This window comes from Saccoglossus kowalevskii, chromosome 14, assembly GCF_978046115.1.
Source record: "Saccoglossus kowalevskii chromosome 14, keSacKowa6.1, whole genome shotgun sequence".
In the NCBI taxonomy this organism is placed as follows: Eukaryota; Metazoa; Hemichordata; class Enteropneusta; family Harrimaniidae; genus Saccoglossus; species Saccoglossus kowalevskii.
In genome coordinates, this window is record NC_140654.1 from 19,571,787 (window position 1) to 19,594,383 (window position 22,597).

The following is a 22,597-nucleotide window of genomic DNA, read 5'->3' on the forward strand; positions in this document are numbered from 1 at the left end:
AAGAAATGTGGGGAAGTATTAATATAAGGAATTATGCAGGAGTAGAAGAATTGATCTTCAAACATAATGCCGAATCTGTGAGAAAATATCCACTTTCCTGGAGATTAATTTAGTTAATAAATCTATATGAGGTTTCCACGTTAAATTACTGTCAATTGTCACGCCTAAATACTTTGTGGAACGAACGCCCTCTATTGGTGACCCATTAATTACTGAAACAAAATACACTACAACATCTTGGCAGAAAAGGTGGTGCTTTATTAGTGAACAGCAAAAATAGCACAAAAGCACCCAGGCTTAATTAGATACAAGTATAAAGGTTAAAGAGAAACACAATAAAACTAGAAATGAACAGTAAAGGTTAAAGGAAAATATAATAAAAATGGGTCTGTGGTAGGGATGGGTGAAAAAGTAGCCAACTCAAATATGGCGGGCCGCAAATGACGATGGGAAATACATTACCCAAACTACTAACCTAGAGGGCGCTCTCCCTACCCAGAAACTGAGTTATCCTAAATTAACCAAATTTTTCTGATAAAATTTTTTCTAAATTACTGAAACAAAATACACTACAACATCTTGGCAGAAAAGGTGGTGCTTTATTAGTGAACAGCAAAAATAGCACAAAAGCAAGGCGAAGCAACTGCCAAAAAGATGTAAAGTAATGTGTTGTATGAATGTGTGTGTGTTATTGGTGTGTAATGTGTGTGTGTGTTGTACAGAACAAAACAAATACAATTTAAAAGCTAGGCAACAAGGGATTGAAAATACAAGCTTAAAATTGCTAATCAAAGCTCAAATAGATTTAAGGTAACTGTCTAAAAGTTGAAAGTACTGGCAATAGCCTGGGTGATCGAAAAACGAAATGGGGGAGGAAGAGCTATGTAGCTTCTGTAGGCCATAGGATTGCCTTTATGAGGTGATCTGAGACGCCTACAGCTGCTGCTAAAGTAGCTCCTCCCCTACGCAGGCTATGGACAGTATAGTTTAAAGGGTCAAGCCCAATGACCAAAGACCAAAGACCTAAATAGTCGGGTGAGTGCATGACTAAGAAGAGGAGTGAGAGATCCTGACTGAGAGTATACAAAAGCAGGTGAGGCCGCCGATGCAGGGATGTGAATTAACATGTTACAATATGCAGTGACTGGGCAAATGACCGAGTTAGGTATTTTAGCTACAGGAATAACATGCCAAACGTCATGTTTCTGACGTGTTTTTGACCACTGTGTGTGAAACACTAGACCTTGCACTGCAAATGAGATGTCCATGCGACGGAGTTGCTCTTGCGGTAACAATTTGTGGCGTGATGTAGGTACCATGTTTGACTTTCGAAGAAATGAAAAACAAATACAAGCCCATACAGCTATATCAAATTCGTTTTTCAGGTCCAAATACTGTCTCATAGCTAATAAATGTTCTGGTAAAATTGGAAGTTTTTGATGCGGCATAGATGACATAGTTTTCTCTAGTCCCCGTAGGGTAAGTTTGACAACGATGCTGTGAAAACTCTCATTACAAAAACCTAAAAGCTTGTGCCAGGTATTGATACCAATTACATAGTTTCTGATTGATTTAGTGCTTTTGAATGAATGTGAAAGCACGCATGCATATATACATAATGTTAATTCTGCAGCTGGCAATGGTTCAAGTCCTAGATTGGTGCAGCAAGCAAGGTATGAATTTTGCTGGAAGTGCAAGTTTTTGTAAGTTCCTGGGCGGAATGCCGATTTTTGAATAGTTTTAACTTCAGCTTTTATTTCCTCTATTGTATTACCTGAAAAAAATCAAATGTTATGGTTAATTATAAAATCTTGTTCTTGCACATGTTGTTCTACCAGTTTAATTTGTGACATAGAGCTGATGAAATTGACTGCATGGGATTGGTGCTGGTGCCACCGTGAAAGTAGATCGGCTGCTCTGTTGTCCACCCCTGACAGATGAGTTGCCCCTAGCCGTATATTGTATGTTGCTGTTATCAACCAGATATTTCTCGTGATTTGAAGTAACTGCTCCTCTCTGCCAGACCCAGAGTTAATGATGTAAACAGAGACTAGATTATCACAGTATATAATGAGTGATTTCTCTGATAACTGCATTGCCCATAGGCGTAGTGCAACCAGAATGGCTGTTAGCTCCAGTGCGGCTATTGGCATGTTAAGCATTGTGGTAGGAAATTCAGTATGAAAGTACTCAATAACTCTTGTGTGTTTCTGTAGCCAGCCACCACAACCAGTAAGGCATGCATCTGTAGCTAATCGCATATCTGGTGCTGAGAACAGAGTTTCTGGAATTGTGCTGACATCAATGTAACAACACATGAATGCGATCCACCATGATACATCCCTACGGAAGTAGGCGCTGAGTTTAATATGATGATGTTTCTTGTTGGTCTTACGAAGGAGTGCCAACATGCGACACAGGAATAGTCGAGCAGGATGTATACAGTCTGCTATAAATGCCAGCTTGCCAATGAGTGATTGAAGCTCTCGTTTGGTGCATTTTTTCCTGAGTGAAAACTTTGATAATAGCTCTTCTGCTTCACTGAGTTTTTGCTCTGAAATACTAACTTGCATCTTTATTGTGTCAAATTGTTTTCCCAAAAGTGTTAGACAGATGGTTGGTGGGCAGCATTTTTCAATTGACAGCTCAAACCCGTACTTAGTAATTGTGTCTTTGAGTGAGTCATGGGCTTTCTGTGCATTCGCTGGAGCCTCTCCTCCCGCAAAGTCATCAATGTAGTTGGTGGCCTGGTATCCCAATTTGCGATAAATGTGCATGAGCCCATTTGTTGTTCTTTGACATGCCATGGCGGCTGACCGAAGACCGAATGGAAGCTTGGTATCGAAGAACTGCAATCCCCTCCATATGCCAAACCTAACAGATGATAGTCATGGGGATCGACTGGAATCCATCTGTAGCAACGCTGTATGTCGGCTTTGAACAATAAGCAACCTTGAACATAATGGTTTATAATTTGAATCAGGTTGTCAATTGATGGGTACCGAAGTTTATACGGATCACCAAGAAAATTGTCATTTGGTATGCCATCGCTTACTGATGTGCCTGCTGGAAAAGATAGATCCATAACAGTTCTTCTTTCGGTTAACCCTTTTTTTTGGTACAGATGATAGTGGAGAGAATGCCAATGATAGTGATAATGGATTGTCTGAAAATGGACTGGCGAGTGCTCCAAGCATGGTTTCCTTGGCAATATATGAATCAGTATGTGATGAAAAATTGACTGCAGAATTGTGATTATGCTTGACTGTGTGGGTTAGCACGCTATCTGTGTAGTTGATTGGCCAACCAAAAGTCTACGATAATGTTATCAAAATAATCATGTAGCGATGTACGCCACAGTTCTACAATGAATGTTGATGGCACAGTAATTCACTGATCCTGGTAGTTTGGCTTGCCTGATTGCACGATAACTGTGTGTGCTTTGCACAAGAAGTCAAAATTCAATGTGGATGTTGGTGGCCAGCTGATAGTTGGTGGTTCGATAGTTGGTGTTGGTTAAATAAAGGTGTTTTTTCTTAATGTTTTGTACAGTGTATAATGGGTAGTTAAAACGATTTGGCGTAACCTCGTTAGAGCCTACAATATCATCACCTGTGTCCTTGTGGGTATTTTGACTGTAGTGCGCAATAGATTGGTCTGGTGTTTTACTGCTATGTGAGACAATGGTGTTGGTATCCATCAAGGGGATACACATTCTATACAAGGTAACTATGGTTTGCTCTTCGGTTGTGCTGTCCAACGCGGGGACATGATTGTGAAGTGATGTATTTGTGTGGTCCTGGAAGACCGAGGCCAACGCGGGAACACGATTGTGAAGTGATGTATTTGTTTGGTCCTGGGAGACCAAGTCCAACACAGAGACAAAATTTTTATGAGGGGGTAATACAATTGAGGTATCGGTGATGGTACTTCTGAGATCGTGATTAATGTAACTAACACGACTATTTTGTATATTGGTACATTGTTGTCATTCCTTTGGTTTGTGTAGGCAGTGCTTGGCTGAATGTGTGGCCTTGACTTTGCGTATGAACAAACATGGGCGGCAAATATGGTACTCTGTCTCACCAGCCTGGTTTTGATGATCACTTCCATGCCTGCACTGCCCCTTTTGGAAATTGCCACAGTAGCGTGTCTGATCTCGTATTCTGCTAGTCTGCCTAGTAAAAAGACATCTTGCCTTAATATGCGAAAAGTCACCGTTCCATCCTTGTAAACCTCTCTCTATTTCCTTCAGTACTTCGGCATGGTAACTGCGGACTTTGCTCAAGTATACAACTCACACAAGTGCAGTAAGTCAGTAAGGTGGCTGGCTCTTAGCTGCTTGTATTGTTCAGGCTCTTGGTGAAAGATGATGTAAATTTCGCCCCTGGTCAATGCTGGGAGGGTCAGTTGGTTGTATGACAACTCATACGTATTTCAACCATGTGTAGCCAGTTTACTTGTAAACTCATGGGGCCATGGAACTATGTACAACACTTGGTCAGTAGCCTTTCTTGCAGCACCTGATTTTGGCTTCTTTATTTTAGGGTGAAATACATCATAAGCTAGTTTCCTACCTTTCGTATCGGTGGTTCTGGTATCACCATTGGAATCTGAGGATGATGTAGACTGCTCAGATTCAGAATCGGTTGAGCTATGGGTTTCTACTATTTGCAACTTTTTCTTCGCCTTATGCACTTTTTTTTTACACTGCTGTCTTTTATTATGTCAATAATGCTCACTTTGGATTTAAAACTGTGTGTTTTCTTGGCTTTGCTTTTGAGAGCTTCGTTTTTGGCCATTTCTGCCTCGGTTTGTAATTCAATTTGCAGTTGTTCGTTTTCTTGACGAAGAGCCTCCAGCATATCTTTTTTGTCCTGAGATGTTGTTAAACTCCAACTATGGATTAGTTTGCGAGTTTCAGTTAACTTATCCTGTAGTGGTGACGATGTGATGCATGCTTCATCGTCCTGCAGTGTGGGAGTTGAAGTAGCCATCTTATGAAAAGTCGCTCTGATGGTCCTCGATGATTGCGTAAGGATACTTGACAAGTAGAACAATGCCGATGTGGACGTTGATCCATGAAGATTAGGCAGATTGTGACTGTAAATACATATGAAAAAGTAGCCAACTCAAAGATGGCGGGCCGCAAATGACGATGGGAAATACATTACCCAAACTACTAACCTAGAGTGCGCTCTCCCTACCCAGAAACTGAGTTATCCTAAATTAACCAAATTTTTCACAATACTGATAAAAATTTTACTAAATGACCAAACTGCCCTCTGTAGTAACTGTTCTTTGTGGTGACTTTATAGTCAAGTAGTTTGTTTTCTGTGCGTTAATAGTTAGTTGGTTAGCATTACACCATTCACAGACTGGAATTCGTCATTAATGTCCGAGAAATAGATTGTGTTGTCTTTGACAGATTTAAACAGAGCTGTATCGTCTACAAAAAAACGAAAATCGATAACATCGCTGGAATTTATAATATCATTGATATAAACTAGAAATAAAATTGGGCCTAAAATTGATCCTTGAGGAACACCACACTTTATTTCTTTGAAAGAAGATAGTGTGTTATCAATATTAACTGATTGTTGTCGGTTGGAAAGGTAGTTTTCAAACCAATGTAACGGAAAACCTCTTATACCATAATGTTCAAGTTTGTGGAGTAAGATTTTGTGATTAATTGTATCAAATGCTTTTTCCAGGTCGATGAAAATTCCGAAAGTAATGCAGCCAGTGTCAATGTTATCGGCGATGCTGGTGACCAGGTCAGCTAGGGCGAGTGTAGTGTTATGTTTTTTTGCGAAAACTAAATTGCGTGTTTGAAAGTATGTGATTGTGAAGGAAACTTATAATCGATTCAAATATTTTGCTAAGGATTGAAATAGGGCGATAGTACCTTTTTTGTAAATGGGTGTAATCTTAGCAATTTTTAATTCATCAAAAAAAACACCTTGGCTTGACGAGCACTGTTTTCAAATCTTAATAAATCATTGTTAACACTATCATGAAACGTATTTAAGTTCGTGCTATCTGAATTAATATTATTATAGTACTCAAGCCATTCAGTGCCCGAGACATGGTTAATATTTTTCTTGTCTTGATTAGACTCCTTCATAAGATTTAGAATATTCCACATCTCATGAGATTTATTCGCATGGAGATTGTTTAAAGTGTTAATGAACTTGAACAATATTGCCCAAATTGGCAACTTAAGATGAACATATCTAAAACTGAAATTGTTATTTTCAATAAATCATCACTGCAAAAAGAATACTTTTTTACTATTGGCAACCAATACATTAAATGTAATAAACAGTATATTTATTTAGGGATTTTTTTCAGTTTAAATGGTAATTTCAATGAGGCAACAGCCAATATAGCAGAGAAAGCAGAAAAATACTATGGGATAATAAAAATATTAAACTTTCTTTACACTTATTTAACGTTTTTATAAAACCCATCCTTCTATATGGATCAGTGGTATGGGGACAAAGTTTCATCAACAACAACAAATGGGAAAAAACACGATAGAAAAAATTCATTTGAAGTTTTGTAAGCAAATCTTGCAGATTAACAGGACCTCATGTAATCTAGCAGCAAGAGCAGAATTAGGGCAATATCCTCTTTTAATTGACATCAAAAAACAAATAATAAAATATTGGCTGCTTCTCGTGGAATTACCAGATGATTATCTAACTAAACAGGCATTCTATGAACAGAAAAAGTCATCTATATCAAATAGTTGGTTTATTAATCTTAAAACCATATTACAGGAAGCATCATTAGATTTTCTTTTGAAAAGAAAAATCATCAAAACACAAATAAGAAATCAAAATTTACAAAGCAGGTATGTGAACAAGTGGAGAACTGCTATATCAAATAAAAAGTCTGAACTCGGAACATATCCAAAATTTAAAAAAACAAAAACAATTTGGAGCCTTATTTACTTAATTTGAATGGTGAAAATAGCAAAATGTTCACTAAATTCAGAGTTAGCGACCATAGTTTAGCTATTGAAAAAAGCAGACATTCTATCCCAAAATTTTCAATAAATAGCAGACTTTGTCAATTTTGTAATAATTGCATTGAAGATGAGATCCATTTTCTTTTAGATTGTCAAAAATATGAACAGCACAGATCTCAACTGTTACATAAAATTAGAGTTCCGGCTGACAATAACATTTCTCGTTTCACATATTTACTTTCACATCAAGATAAATTAGTTCAACGAGAGATATCAAACTTTATTTTAGCTGCGACCAAAATTAGAGATTAGATTTCTTTAATAATTTATTTGTGTATTTATGTTTATACATATTTATTTATTTGTAACTTTTAAGTACATTCATTCTAGTTATTTTCAAAATATTGTCTTGTTCACAAAAATTCTTTATTGTTGCAAACACCCTATGTAACCAACTCTTTTTTCACACCGGAACAAAATGTTCATTTATTCAGTATATCTAGTATAGTACCACGTGTCTTCCTTAGTATAAGTAGTATTGTACCGCGTGTCATCCTTAGTATACCTAGTATAGTACCGCGTGTCTTCCTTAGTATACCTAGCATAGTACCACGTGTCTTCCTTAGTATACCTAGTATAGTACTGCGTGTCTTCCTTAGTATACCTAGTATAGTACCACGTGTCTTCCTTGGTATACCTAGTATAGTACCGCGTGTCTTCCTTAGTATGCCTAGTATAGTACCGCGTGTCTTCCTTAGTATGCCTAGTATAGTACCACGTGTCTTCCTTAGTATACCTAGTATAGTACTGCGTGTCTTCCTTAGTATGCCTAGTATAGTACCGCGTGTCTTCCTTAGTATACCTAGTATAGTACCACTGTCTTCCTGAGACGTTACCAAGCTTTAATTAGGTATTTTTTAGGTGATTGGAAGGTATCGAAGGAGTCGCCGGCAGTAATTAGTACGCCCAGATCAAACCTCAAACTTGTGATTTCAAATGTCGCACATGCGCGACGACCACCGCCCTTTAATATTAGGGATTTATTATCTGAAAGACCCCCCCCCCCCTATGGGACAATATACTGACTTGGATGCAGCATGGAACTATAAACCCCTAGTTCCATGGGGCAACGTACATATACTTTTATACAGGCAGATTGTGTACTTGGTGGCTCAGCTGATACTGACAACTCGTCCTTGCTTGTCTGTTACAGCGCCCTCTCGATATACAAAAGAAATGCATTCTGGGAGCAAGACGGAACTGGCATGACGTCATTCTATATTTTTGTCATCGCCATTTTTGCGTCGCGAAACGATTGTTCATAAGACATATCTCTCTACTCACAAAATATAGACTTTCACATCATCTCGGACAAGTAAGCACTCGGATAGCGATTATTCGTTTGAAGTTTATAACAATTCTACGTTTCAATTTGTGAAGAAAGCGTCTTGTCGTACAGTTAAGGAACAAAGATGGGGGCAGTAGTCGGCTGTCTGGCAACGCAGGTAAGTCCTGAGTCGTTTCTTCAAATGCAATTGTATTTAAACTCTGAATGTCTGTGATGTGTATTTTCTTTTATTGTGTCCGTGATATTCTGAATGCTAAATTCATGGTGATAATTCCGTAAATCAACAAAATAAAAACAACAACATTCTGAGATGACGCCCGTATTGACCTCCGTCATGTTTACATATTATTTATATTTAGGTACATTATTAACATATTGACTTTGAAAAAAAAATTCTATGGTATTAGTAAAACAGTGCCACCAATGTAATATATATCTGCTATTTGTGTTTAATTGTTACAGTGAATCTATCGCGATAAAATACAAAGTTTAGGAGGATATACAATTGTTGTGATTCACAAGGCCGTGACTCACGGTCACAGTGCAGTCGTGCTTTATTGAAAGCAATAACAACAATTCCAGCCATAATTAAATTCCAACCTTTTAGAAATCTTAAATCTTTTTTTGTCCAATTAACTCTGGCATTAACTTAATGCTTCAAGGCCACTTTGAATTTAAACTTTGGCTATTTTCGCTGAAGGTGTGCAATTCAGCCAAAAAAAAATCAGTGAAAATACTTTTCTCCCTATGGTTTGCATGTAATTTATGTCTTAATAGTGAAACAGTGTCTGAGACGGGTAACTTTCATGTCTGGCTGATAAAAATTTATTCATAGCCTACAATTTCAAAAAGGGTACTGGACATCTTGACCCAAAAAAATCTTGACCTGTTTTTCATTGGACATCTCGACCCACCTACACCTATAGCCAAAACAAAGTCAGCTTGGACATTCAGTTGTGATACATGACAAAACAAACGCTGCCAGTGATAGATTTCGCGAATAAAAATACCCAAAATAAATGCAATCAGAGGCGTCGACCACGCGCGTTGGAAATTAATAGAACACGTTGTGACACAGTCTCACCAGCCTCTTTCGCTCACACAAACGCACACATGCACATACTATTTCCGTATATTGAATATGATGGCAAGGGAAAGGGAACACCGGAAAGGACAAGTGTAAATCATGTTTGTATTGACACAACATGAAAGCAACAGTCTACCAGTGAATGTACATGTATATTTATCAATCATCAAACTAAACAATCAATGTTTATATACATGAAGCGGACTGTGGCAGTTATGTACTTTCGCAACCCCTGAAAATGTCATCATTTTTTGGATTGACCCATTGCACTGGATTGCTCTCTGTGGCCCTTGTTTCAAATCAATGTCAATCAAAGTTGAACTAAATAGAGGTTTGCGTAGACACATTGAGATAGGGTCACAGCGATGTGGTGGGTCGAAATGTCCAATTTGGGTCGAGATGTCTAGAAATCTTTCGAAAATGCAATTATCATTGGATGAAGTTGAATGCTGTTTTTGTAGATAAAATAAAACTTTTGCATAATCTTGTAATCTGTAACGAATCAGTGAAAATACTTGTTTTGCAGGTCGCCTGTTGTTTTGGATCTGCTGCATGCAGTTTGTGTTGTGCATGCTGTCCATCATGTAAGAACTCAACGGCTTCTCGTATTGGTTATGCTATATTACTACTGATTGGTGTAATTGCAGCATGTTTGATGCTGACTCCTGCAGTTCGAGATTTACTCTTACAGGTAAGTGAACTGATCAATAATTGATTGATTCAAAAATCTCCATTGCCTGTAGATTTTTTTGCTAATTTGCATACTAATTTACATATTAATTTGCATTACATAATATTGTAATTTTCAGTTATACAAGTTATATTAAGTATGATTTAATGTATATGTAAACATTAAATCATACTCAATATAACTTGTATAACTTGTATAGTTAAAATATTGGCAAAATTATGTTATTTAATATTGTTAATTAGTTACAATTCATACCATTTTTACTTCCAAGTTAATCTAAATACGATGATATATTTATTGATGCTGAATTACGAAACTTGACTTTTGTGTCTTTTCGATGATTCTAGCCTAGTCTAGTGTGTTGTCGTTTATTTGCTTTTATTTTTAAACTCAAACTTCACAAAAGTGTTTGTGCTGTTTTCTTTTTTGTTTATCGTGTTACTTTATAAACACCAGAAATAGTAAATGTTCAAAGCACGCTGACGTGACAGATTTAGTTCAGTAAAGGTGGTTGTCTTCTAAGTTGCCAGAGTTTCTGCATAAATCATAGTGTAGTGGTTCTGCTTCTGTAAAACAGTTTGGGAGAGAAAACACATCAGTGGCCACATCTAATTGATAGCATATTGAAAACAATACAGTTCACAGACTTATGCTTCAATGAAAGAAGTGTGCTGTGTTACACCCAATCACTAAGTTCAACTGTTCCCACACATAAACTAAAACCTTTGTAGCATTCACTTCACTATTGTTACATGGTTATTGGGGAACCGATACTATAAATAGATGCAAGATAGCCACCGAAATTAGTATGCTAATTCGAACCAAGCCGCTCACATTGTGGCGGGAGCTCCGGGAAATGTGCAATTTACGATGTTTAGGGATCAAGCTGCGATTCCAAATACATTTCTACAGGGACATAAATATGTATGCTAGTGATTACACTCATCTGGTTGAGCTTTTGATGTATAAATGTTGTTTTCGATCGAAACGTGTCGAGACAAGTAAAAATCCTGAGTTTAAAATGGCGGCTAATGTATGCAAAATGCCTGTCAATTACAGTTTGAGTAAGCGAGCATAATAAGCATTCATTTACTTAGTAGACAGAGGCGGAGTTAATTACCCATGAGCATGTGCTACAATCAATGGGATTGAGCGATTCTCCTTAAATATATTTTGTTGTATATAATAAAAAATGTTTTTTCTTGGCAGATCCCTTATTTGTGTGAAGAAGGTGATCTCATACCAGTTTGGGAGGGTGACAATTATCGGATTGCATCTGACAGAGTTTGTAATTTACTGGTTGGATACTCCGCTGTTTATCGTATCTGTTTTGGTTATGCATGTTTTTTCTTTTTGATGATGCTTATCATGATAAATGTCAAGTCAAGTAAAGATCCAAGATCTGGAATACAGAATGGGTGAGTACCCGCACAGCATTTGAAATTATTAACGATGTATATCACAAGCTGGGACTACTGTAAGATTCTTTATTCTTGCTAGAATTAATTTTCCCTGTTCTGTATGACCTTTATTTTTACTGATTTTTGATGAGTGTAGGAAAAATAATATAGTATTTTCTCTGGATTTAATTTTCAATGATTCATTCCTTCAGAAAAAATAGATTCCAAGTGAAGATAATGTACTTTATAGTTGTTTTTTATGCCAATTTTGAAATGAAATATTTCATTTGTCTATTTCTCTTCCGATAGATTCTGGGGTTTCAAGTTTCTAATCATTCTTGCTATCATAATAGCGGCTTTCTTCATACCAAATGAAAAAGCTTTTGAAGAATGTAAGTATTGTGTTTTCTGTCCTCTGTTGTTAACTGAGATAGTAAATCACCATAGTCATGCTGTGTAATGACTGATATAGTGCATGTAAAATATAGTGCTTGTTTACACAAAATTTGCCGATGCCCGGTGGTCGAAAATTTCAAATAGTTTTGAGTGTCAAACCCACGCACTGACGATAGTACCATTGAATAATTCAATTGTTATTGTCACAGTCAATCATTGATTTCATCTCATCATCATACAAATACAAAAATATTCACAATAGTTCATCAGTTCTTCTTCAATCGATGTTATATCTGCCAATTTTTCATTAAAATTCACCAAGATCTCCGGAAACAACAACATTCCAACTAGACGTCATTTTCAATCTTGTGCATGCGCAGTTCGTCTATTGCTACCGAATATTACCGAATGCTCAAGATTAGCGTAACCCATTGTAGGAAGGTGCCAAAAGCTAACAAAAACCAATGTTTGTGAACAAACATTGACAAACAATCATAGGGTAAATCTAAAACAATAGCGTCATGGCTCCTTTCGTTAGTACCTTCCATGGACAAACCAAATAATGTGTTTTCATCAACCAGTGTTTTAGTATGTAATAGTTTTTTATGGTGTCGAAACACATCCACGTTCAAAATAAACATTTCCCTTGTCGCTCAAACTTATTTACAGTATGAAACAAAAACGACTGCATTCGCATTATACTTTGAATCGTTTAATTTATGCTGGAAATTTTCATGATTTGTTGTCATTCATGAAGACAGATTTAGTGTGAAAGTCACTAACATGTCATAGAAATTTATGAAAATTGTCTCTAAATAGTAAATATTTTTTTATAGCATGGATGATTATTGGCATGATTGGAGCTTTTATCTTTATTATTATTCAGTTGGTACTCCTGATTGACTTTGCCCACTCTTGGAATGAATCATGGGTTGAAAAAATGGAAGACAGCAACTCAAAAGCATGGTACTTTGGTAAGATGAATCACATTTATCGATTTTGTCTAATCAGATATTAAGGCTCGGTCAAATCAGATTGTAAGGCTCGGTCAAATCAGATATTGAGACTTGGTCAAATCAGATATTAAGGCTTGGTCAAATCCGATATTGAGGGCTGTGTCAAATCAGATATTGATGGCTTGGTCAAATCAGATATTGATGGCTTGGTCAAATGGGATATTGAGGGCTGGGTCAAATTTGATATTGAGGCTCGGTCAAATCTGATATTGAGGCTCGGTCAAATCAGATATTGAGGCTCGGTCAAATCAGATATTGAGGCTTGGTCAAATCAGATATTGAGAGTCGGTCAAATCAGATATTGAGGGCTGTGTCAAATCAGATATTGATGGCTTGGTCAAATCGGATATTGAGGGTCAGTCAAATCAGATTTTGAGGGCCGGGTCATATTAGATATTGAGGGCTTGGTCAAGTTAGATATTGATGGCTTGGTCAAAGTAGATATTGAGGATCAGTCAAATTAGTTTTGAGGGCTAGGTCAAATCAGATTTTGTGGGCTGGGTCACAGATATATAATTACCAGCAATAAATTTGTATTAAACTATAATGCATTACAGTCAAACTTATGTGGCTGTCAAGACATTGTACATAAGCAGTAGGATTTAAGTGAGATTAGTGACATGGCAGTTCAGTTATCATGTATTATGAATAACAACATAAACCCACCTTTTATATATCCTGATAGTGTATTATATTTGTTTACAGCACTCTTGGTGTTTACTATATTATTCTATTTGCTGGCATTGGCTGGAATTATTGTCTTTTACATATTCTACACCACAGTAAGTTTATTTTACAAATATCATTAATATTTGCTTACTGTAGTTTGGTTAATGTCACTATGATGAAATGTTATGCATATATATGTATATGTATGCAGGATCATGAAAGGTAAAGATAACAGTATCTGTTTGTTTGAACTACAGGGGGGAATAGCTAGGAACTTCAAACTTGGCACACAAGTTGGTTACATTTCCAGGACAAAGAAAAAAAAAAGCATTTCTTTTCATCATTTGACCATGTTTATTCAATTCAATATTTCATTTTTATTATGTCCTATTTTTTTAGCCCCATGACTGTGCACTGAATAAGTTCTTCATCAGCTTTAACATGATAATGTGTATTATTCTGTCAGTTATATCTATCCATCCCAAGATACAAGAAGGTATGTTTTTTTTGTGGGTCGTATTATCAATAGTATATGTTAAAGAATCTAATTAAGTTCTTCACTTGAAAATAGCTTGCAGAATGAGGTACAATGAAATTGAACCAAATCAAAATTGTCGGCATTATAGAAGTATTCACTGTTTAGGCCAGACTTTTATTTCAGCGTAATTTCTCGCGCCCGCCGACATGTGAGTGCAAACAATTGCTAAAAAAAATAATTATTATCTTCATTTTTTTTTCGCCCGCCGCCTAACAAATCCAAGTTGCATTTTCATGGGAGTATCATGATCAAAGTACAAAAGTAACGCGCAGATCTATACTTTATGCGCGTTTTCAGTGAATCTCGGGTGTACCTCTGTGCGTGCTGCTTGAGACTACTAGGTGAACATGGCGGCGCAGTGGTTTGTGGTGACACTGAGAAATCCCTCATTAAGGCTGAAAATTGTGCCACAATTGGCGACATTGCCAACCAGGTTTATACATAAAAATTTATTTCATGTCTTCTCTCCGATCAATGGATTACAATTCTTTGAGAATCACACAAATCTAATGAAAAAAAAGAATTAATTTTATTATTTCTTTCGCCCTCCTCAAAAAAAATTACTTATAAAACTCGAGAAACAAGGAATAAAAAAAGTCTGGCCTTAGACAGATTTGCAGTTTATTCACGATTAACTGACTTTTTAAGTACTATATTTTTCCTTATTTAAATGGCTGAGGTTAAAGATTCAGTTTAACATAAATGCCATTTTTTTGTACTTATTTTGGAACATTTTTTTAACAATTGGCAAATTAGGGTATAGGGAAATCACAATCTGTTGGAACTTAGAATAGAACCGCTTTTATAGAATTTCAGCATTGATTTGTATAGGAGGTCGTCACCTGCACACACACGGGAATTGAGTCCCAAGCGATGATAACACACTAAAAATGCAAAGGCTCATGGGTAGACACTTGTTTGTAAAAAATGACAGGCTATGGCCATCTGACGCATGCGTGGGTGACGACTCCCTCGCTTCAACTCTAGGCAAAATATCCAGGAAGTAGAAATCGCTCCTTATTGTGTACACTACAATAGATGCTTGATTTGGTTTTATTTGCAGCCCAGCCACGTTCTGGTCTTCTTCAGGCTTCTGTTATCTCTCTGTATATTGTCTATTTGACTTGGTCTGCCATGTCAAGTGAACCTGATAATGGTAAGTCGTAATTTAACACTCATTTTGCTGCTCAGCCTGGCCTGTATAGATTTTAGATTTGATTTCTTTGAATGTATGTAATGTCTATTGAGAAACTTCATAGTGTGGTAGTTAAGACTTTTACCTTGGTACACAGTGACGGTATAGAGATGAAGCTAAGAGCTAAAGATTCCAGGGAAATGGTGATGTTCCGGCAAACTGGCAGTTGGGACATTCCATTATCCAGGAAACTGAGAATGTGACACTCACAACACTACTATTTCTAATATGGGCTCAATGACAATATCAACTTTCAATCAACAAAATTTACAATTATTGTTGCTTTTTAATATCTATTCCCAGTTTAATGTACATGTTACATTTCTACCAAGTCTTACAGCAATTTTTTTTTTACCTACAAAAGTAATGGAATGGTCAAACTATGCCGTCCAGTGAGACCACACGTCAAAGAGGGGATGTACTTGGGGATGTTGCAAAACTTCTTGGTGATTGACTGCCTACCAGGCACTTGTAAAGTACATTGCATTATACAAGTATGATAATAACACAATGTATGTTTATTTTCCCAGTGTGCAATCCAAAGTTGAGTGATATATTTCATCGTCTTACGCCTAGTATAAATGCTACTGCTGCTCCAACTGCAACTCCAGACCCCAATTCTGTACCGACTGTTTCTTCTCTTGGTGCAGAAGGCATTATTGGTTTAGCTCTCTTTATTCTTTGTGTTCTTTATGCAAGGTATGTATGACTTTAAATACTGTTTTACAAGGGTCAGTCGTGTCTGTAATGGGATGTCCTTCAAAATGTTAACATGTTGCCATTCACACAAATATTACTTCCATTCACGGGCAGTATTTGGCATGTTATCAATGTGTCAATGGTATTTTTAGCAGTACCATTATTAGATTCCTTCACAGTGCCAAGTTTTTACTTTCAATTAATTGTGTGATCCAAGCATTTCACATCAGTGTTTCACAAATTACTTGAGGGGGTGCGCCCTCAACATGTGTTCTTATTGGCCATTGAGGGCGCTAAACTAAGCTTATCAGGTGCTTTTGATTTGTACAATCGTAATTATGATTAGTTTGACATCATGATTATTTTTATTTCATTCAATATTAAAAACATGACAAAAATGTCACACGAAAATTATGGAAGGGTTAATTATTCACTGGGTTATAATTTTGCTTTTTTCACTGACTAGAAAATGCGCTAAATTAAAACCCAGTGAATATGTGAAATTTGGCATAGAACACATTATCTAAATGATAAAACCGTGAATTTAAAACCCAATGCATATGCCTGAAATGGTAAATCAGTGAAATTTAAACCCATTGAAAATTTTAATACATTAATTATTCACTGGGTTTTAATTTCGCTATTTTGGCTAATAAGTAAAATTTGCTGAGTTAACTCCATGTGGACATGTAACAGTAAACTCGCTGGTAAATTGGCAAACTTAAAACCCAATTATTATGCTCAAAATAGTAAAATTAAATGCCAGTGAAATTAAATGGATTTACAGTATATGTTACAATGCTGCTAGCTAAATATGACAAACGTTTGAAGAAAGTTAGATTTGATTGCAAAAAACGTTTGCAATCTTTTAAATTCACTATTTGTTTACCTTTTAGTATTCGTACTGCAAACACCAACAACATCAGTAAATTGACTGGCTCTAACGAGGTAAGTATTTTGTCACATCTAATCTATCCACAACTTATCAGTTAATTACAATATAGAATAAAATATTCTGCTGTCCATTATCTTCTTCTGGCATGTCCTAAAACATTCAAGAGTGTGAGGATGAGTGATTATGCTATAAACTGTTAATAATTTTCATGCAGTATTATTAGTTCTAAAAAATCGTGGCTGATTTGTGGTCTCATCTCTTAGCATTGTGGTTTCCATGTCTCCATATTCTGTACATTTATAACATATCACTTGTAACTTTTTTTTTTTTTTGCATGCTACTGTATTTGAACCTTGAAATCATGTATTTTGTTTTGTCACTAGAAGGTGCTTATCGATGAAAAGCCAAAAGGTAATTCAAATTCATGTTTGTTAGTCCCCGTTCGGACGCAGTCCGAAAACGGGGACTTATGTTTTGCCCTGTGTGCGTCCGTCCGTCCGTGCGTCCGTGATCACCTGTATCTCGAACATGCATGGACCGATTAAGTTCAAATTTCACTCATACATCACACATTATATGGGACATATGCACATGCATTTATTTCATGATCTCATTAACGATAGCCAAATGGCGGCCGCTTTAAGGCCGAAAATGCATTGAAATCGCACATTTTCACCATTCCGGACCCGGATCTCAGTTATGCATGGACGGATTTCATTCAAATTTGGTACATACATTAAACATAATAGGACCTTGATGCACGTCATTTTTTTTCGGATCAAGTTCGAAATGGCCGACTGGCGGCCATTTTGTTTTAAAGAATTCAGTTCTGGATCCGTATCCGAGACATGTCTGTATTGATCAAGTTCAAACTTCACACACACAAGGTACATCATGTCACAAATATGTATGTGCATTTGTTTCATGATCTCATTAACGATAGCCAAATGGGGGCCGCTTTAAGGCCGAAAATGCATTGAAATTGCACATTTTCACCATTCCGGACCCGTATCTCAGTTATGCATGGATGGATTTTGTTCAAATTTGGTACATACATTAAACATAATAGGACCTTGATGCACGTCTTTTTTTTTTTCGGATCAAGTTCGAAATGGCCGACTGGCGGCCATTTTGTTAAAGAATTCAGTTCTGGATCACATGGTACATCATGTCACAAATAGAGATGTGCATTTGTTTCATGATCTGCTTAACAATAGTGGAATGATGGCCATTTTAAGGCCGAAAATGCATCAAAATCACGTATTTTCACAATTCCAGAACCGGATCTCAGTCATGCATGGATGGATTTTGTTCAGATTTAGCACAATGTGTTGTACATATGCAGGTGCATTTCGGTCATGATCTGCTTTGAATGTATATGTCACTCAAATATGAACGGAACGGGGACGTGTCATTGACAATGACTTGTTTTTTATGTTATTCAGAGTGCCACAGTTGGCTTGGCCTGTCTTGTTCGATATAGTCCCGATGTAACACCAGTGTTCTCCGTCGAAATGCCAGTCTATGAAGAAGGGCATATTGCATTCAGATACTCTCACTTCATCAAAATTGACTATAATCAAATGTGTATAGAATTTAAGCCCAAATACCCCAAAATACTTTTGCAATGTTTTGACTTTTCTACGTCTCTCACAGTGAATGGCAAATGGTGTATTGTTATGTATCCTGACATGACCCAGAGTGGTATTTAATATTAGTAATGATATTTGTTCTCAATAGAAGCTGGAGGTGAGAGTGGAGATGAAGAAGACCAGAAAGTATATGATAATGAAAAAGACGGTGTTGCTTATAGTTACTCATTCTTTCACTTCATGTTCTTCTTGGCTTCTCTTTACATCATGATGACACTCACTAACTGGTACAAGTAAGTATGGCTAAATATAATAAAAATATGGTCTCCACTTGTCTATTACTATACCATGATGTTTTCTGAACCATGCAATGCCTCGTAGATGTCTTTATGTGGGTCTTTGTTCTCCTCAGAAATTTAAACCACTGTGGTGGCTTGGGTAATGACTGGCAGGGTTAGAGCGATGTGGCAGTAAAACAAAGTGCTGTAGCGTACCACAGTACTGTGTATATTTTGGGGAGAACACAGAGTGCTCTATCTTCTGGTCTTTTGTTGGATCCTGATGGAGCTTTGTCATATTGTGCAATTATAGGCCTTTAATATGGGTTGTTTTTCTAGTTCATTGCATCCTACTCTTGTCCAGTTCTAGTTCTGTATTGGAGGCTTCCATAAAAAAATTATATAGTACAATAGAGGGGATTTGGCTTCTATTTGAGCATCTATACATAAGAAAAATAGTGAATTTTTGGTTTAAGTTTTTGGGGAATTCAACTTCTCATACACATTTTTCAATATGTACAATTCAGCTCTGTTCAATTCAAGTTAATTTTGTATCTGGTGGGTGTGAATGAGATGACCAATGAAATTCTGAATAGAGTGTCATCATTTGATACTGGAGCTTTTAATATGACCTGCCAATGTATCTGATACATATATATATATATGTATGTTTGTGTTTTATTTCAGTCCATGGGCATCGTCCTTGGTTAGTTATGGTCACAGCTGGTCATCAGTATGGGTGAAGATGACATCATGTTGGCTGTGTATTGTACTATATGTCTGGACTTTGATTGCTCCAGTCATCTTAACTGGCAGAGATTTCAGCTAAATAACATATACGCTAGAGAAAACTGAAATAAAGATCAGTTTTGAAAAGAGCATCTCAGTAGTGATGTTATAAATACTGTAATTATCCTCATTGTGTTGTATTGACTGACTCAAAATGAATGAATGATTTCTACTGCATCCTGCCAGAACTGATAATAATTATAATTTTTATGATACAGTTGCTATGCAGAATGTGTAGTGTATGTAAAAAAAGTGTCCATTGCAATGACTGTGGTACTTTCAAACCGATATAAATCAAATGAAATGGCATTTTGTTGTCAGTCAATTCAACATATGAAAATGTGGTATAATATTAAATCTTTGATATCCAAGATTAAGTAATGTATTTCTCTGTCATCGATACATGCATAGAGTTAAGGATATATACGTGTAATCTTGTAATCTTTGCACTAGTTGCAGGACTTCCCTGAGTAAACTTTGTGACAATCTTTTGAATTTAATGCAAGAAGACGTTATTAAAAAGGGTACTATCTTCATAGCAATGAATACATGTAATTAGCCCTTTCCATTGAGAAAGTAGCAAGCAATTTTGATTTGGCTGCTCTGCTTATTACAATGTTAATATAAGGGATACAAGACTAGATTTAACTGAACTATGAAACACTTGTCTCCACCTGTAACTCACATTTTGGAATTCAGGGCTCCGGCTATACATTCACCAAATTAATTGATGAAATCTCCTCAAAAATAACAAGTTTGGCTTAAATTGTTTTCAACCTTAGAGGGAGAGGGGTATATACCGTACTGGACCGAGTTAGCACCCTCAACCCAGTAAATCGTGATTTTTTTTTAGGGGTGGGCACTTGCACAAGCACCCCCTCGGAAAATTGGGGAAATATGAATTTCTTCCCACAATTCATGTACGTGCACCTTGTTTCAAACGTACAGTTATGATGATAGTGTTTTTTTTAATGTACCTTAACCACTGCAGACTTAGAGATATGTGTAACAATATACAGCAAATTTTTCATCCAAAGTATTTTATATATTTTAACGTATTTTGTAATTTACACTTATTTTCCTTGTAAGTTTTCAACAAGTAACAATTAGTTATAAAGCTTTGTTTCTGAATGTGAAAAGTTTCAACTGACAGAAGCACTTCTAAAATTTTACATAAACTGAGAATTATTATACTTGGACCTGTTACTGTAAAATACTTTTTTGCTTGGAATTAATTTTCGCTGAAGGAATGGTTCAGTGAAAATAAAATCCAGCGAATATACCTATTTTCCTATATTTTACATTCAACTCATCAGTGAAAATAAATTCCATACAAAACTCCCAAAAAATCTTTTCAGCGAAAATTAATTCCAGCTCAAAGTATTTTACAGTATTACATCAGGTGTCATTAAAGCATACAACTCTATGATACCTACTGTGTTAATATATTGGCCATGGTACAAACATGGCGAATATCAGGTTTACAGTCATTCTGTGAATTAGTCAGTCAGTTAGAAAGAAGACTTGCAAACTGTGCAAAACACTTTGGTTTTTGTTCAATCTAGACATTGCGGTGCTGTTACATTGACACGTGTACATTATCATTACCATCAACATACTAGATTGGGTTAAAGTGCGGTTTTTAAAAACTGAAAAGCGCTCATTAGAATTTATAAACAGGTTATTTTTAAGTGTTTTAATATTTCGTGAATTTTGTACAATGTGATAAACTGAAATGAAAAACAGTTTATTGTACGTACACGAACTTTTGCAAATCATTATATATTGATCACCTTATGAAATAGTGAATCATACAGAGCACGGCTTCTGTCTAGCAGCGTTGTCAAATCTAGAACAAAGCAAAGTGTTTTGCAAAGTTATGAGCAATCTCAGAAAAGCTGCAACTTTTTAACTTTTTTTTTTTCGTACTGCACAGTACAATTGTAGATTGTCTATCTATCAGTGGATAGTGCTTCTGGAGATGAATGTTTGGATAAAGCATGACACCATTTATAAATTGAAGTACAGTATACAGACAAATTTAAAACTATTTTAAGCAGAGTACCCGTTATTGAAAATGCACTTATAACACTATTATCACAAATAAAAACACTAAGTAACAATATATGACAAAATATCAATGTAAACAAGTTGTATCACTGTATCATATGAAGCATAAGATAATATTTACAAGCTTGTATGAAAAAAATGTGTACCCAAGAGCTTTCTAACTTTGATAGTTTTATCATTTGGGAAGTTTCCATTTTATTTTTCATTGAAATATGATATCAGTCCTTACACAAGTATGTTTGGAACATTTTATTTTATCTCAATCAACATTTTTTTTAATTCTTCGTAATTTACCGATGATTTTGTTTACTTGATCATGAATTGTACTTTTCTGTGTTGGTCCCCTTTGGTGATAGTGACTTCTACGTTATTATTATTCAGTGTACTTTATTGTGGGCTTGACTAGATTAATAGGATTAATAGATATTGTATATTGCAATGTCTTCAATTGTGCATTTGTTTAATAAAGTTATTCAAAGGAGTGTACCTGGGGTATATATATATATTTTTAGTGTTTGGTTGTAGAGTAGAGTTTGATAATTCACAGCTGTTTTGACACTGGTAAATTATTATAAAATCCAGAACTATAATTCTGAAACAGGTTGTAAACAACTCATCTAATTAAAATGAGACTTTGTGTTATCCACTATAGTACGCCATTGTCTTTTTTTTTATTTTTGACTCCCGTGTGCGAAGCACAAAAGGGAGTCTTTGCAGTTACCCTGTATGTATGTATGTATGTCACTTTTTTTGTTCCATCGTTATCTCAAGAACCACTAATCAAATTTTCGTGAAACTTGGTACATAGATGCTCTGGGATGATGCGCAGAGTTGATTAGGTTTTGGTAAAAATCTATGAATATTAATTACCTAATTTGCATGATAATTAGCTGATTTTTAGCTGTTCCAAGACTGTTTCACTGATATCTGAAGAACCACTCATTGGATTTTGATGAAA

General features: G+C 36.0%; 2 protein-coding genes across 3 annotated transcripts; one reads left to right on the plus strand and one right to left on the minus strand.

Moving 5' to 3' along the window:
• Positions 1–1,784: 1,784 nt before the first annotated feature.
• Positions 1,785–2,807, minus strand: LOC146734535 (uncharacterized). The gene has a single exon (XM_085507497.1). It carries the CDS (start codon positions 2,805–2,807, stop codon positions 1,785–1,787), a length of 1,023 nt encoding a protein of 340 aa, XP_085363623.1.
• A 5,464-nt stretch (positions 2,808–8,271) lies between these two features.
• Positions 8,272–19,659, plus strand: LOC100366683 (serine incorporator 1-like). 2 transcript variants are annotated; one of them, XM_085508005.1, is made up of 13 exons: positions 8,272–8,481; positions 9,938–10,102; positions 11,312–11,520; positions 11,812–11,894; positions 12,735–12,872; positions 13,620–13,696; positions 13,983–14,079; positions 15,185–15,277; positions 15,847–16,015; positions 16,912–16,963; positions 17,294–17,321; positions 18,651–18,795; positions 19,468–19,659. In XM_085508005.1, exons 1-13 carry the CDS (start codon positions 8,449–8,451, stop codon positions 19,607–19,609), a joined length of 1,431 nt encoding a protein of 476 aa, XP_085364131.1. In that variant the 5' UTR covers positions 8,272–8,448; the 3' UTR covers positions 19,610–19,659. The 2 variants fall into 2 exon arrangements, with proteins under 2 accessions (XP_085364131.1, XP_085364132.1); XM_085508006.1 differs by having other exon boundaries at positions 17,297–17,321.
• Positions 19,660–22,597: the final 2,938 nt, after the last annotated feature.

Coding starts and splice junctions, on each gene's coding strand:
- LOC146734535 (XM_085507497.1), bottom strand. CDS start 2,807: ATGGCATGTCAAAGAACAACAAATGGGCTCATGCACATTTATCGCAAA.
- LOC100366683 (XM_085508005.1), top strand. CDS start 8,449: ATGGGGGCAGTAGTCGGCTGTCTGGCAACGCAG. Junction 11,521..11,811: donor AGATCTGGAATACAGAATGG/GTGAGTACCCGC, acceptor CTCTTCCGATAG/ATTCTGGGGTTTCAAGTTTC. Junction 11,895..12,734: donor TGAAAAAGCTTTTGAAGAAT/GTAAGTATTGTG, acceptor ATTTTTTTATAG/CATGGATGATTATTGGCATG.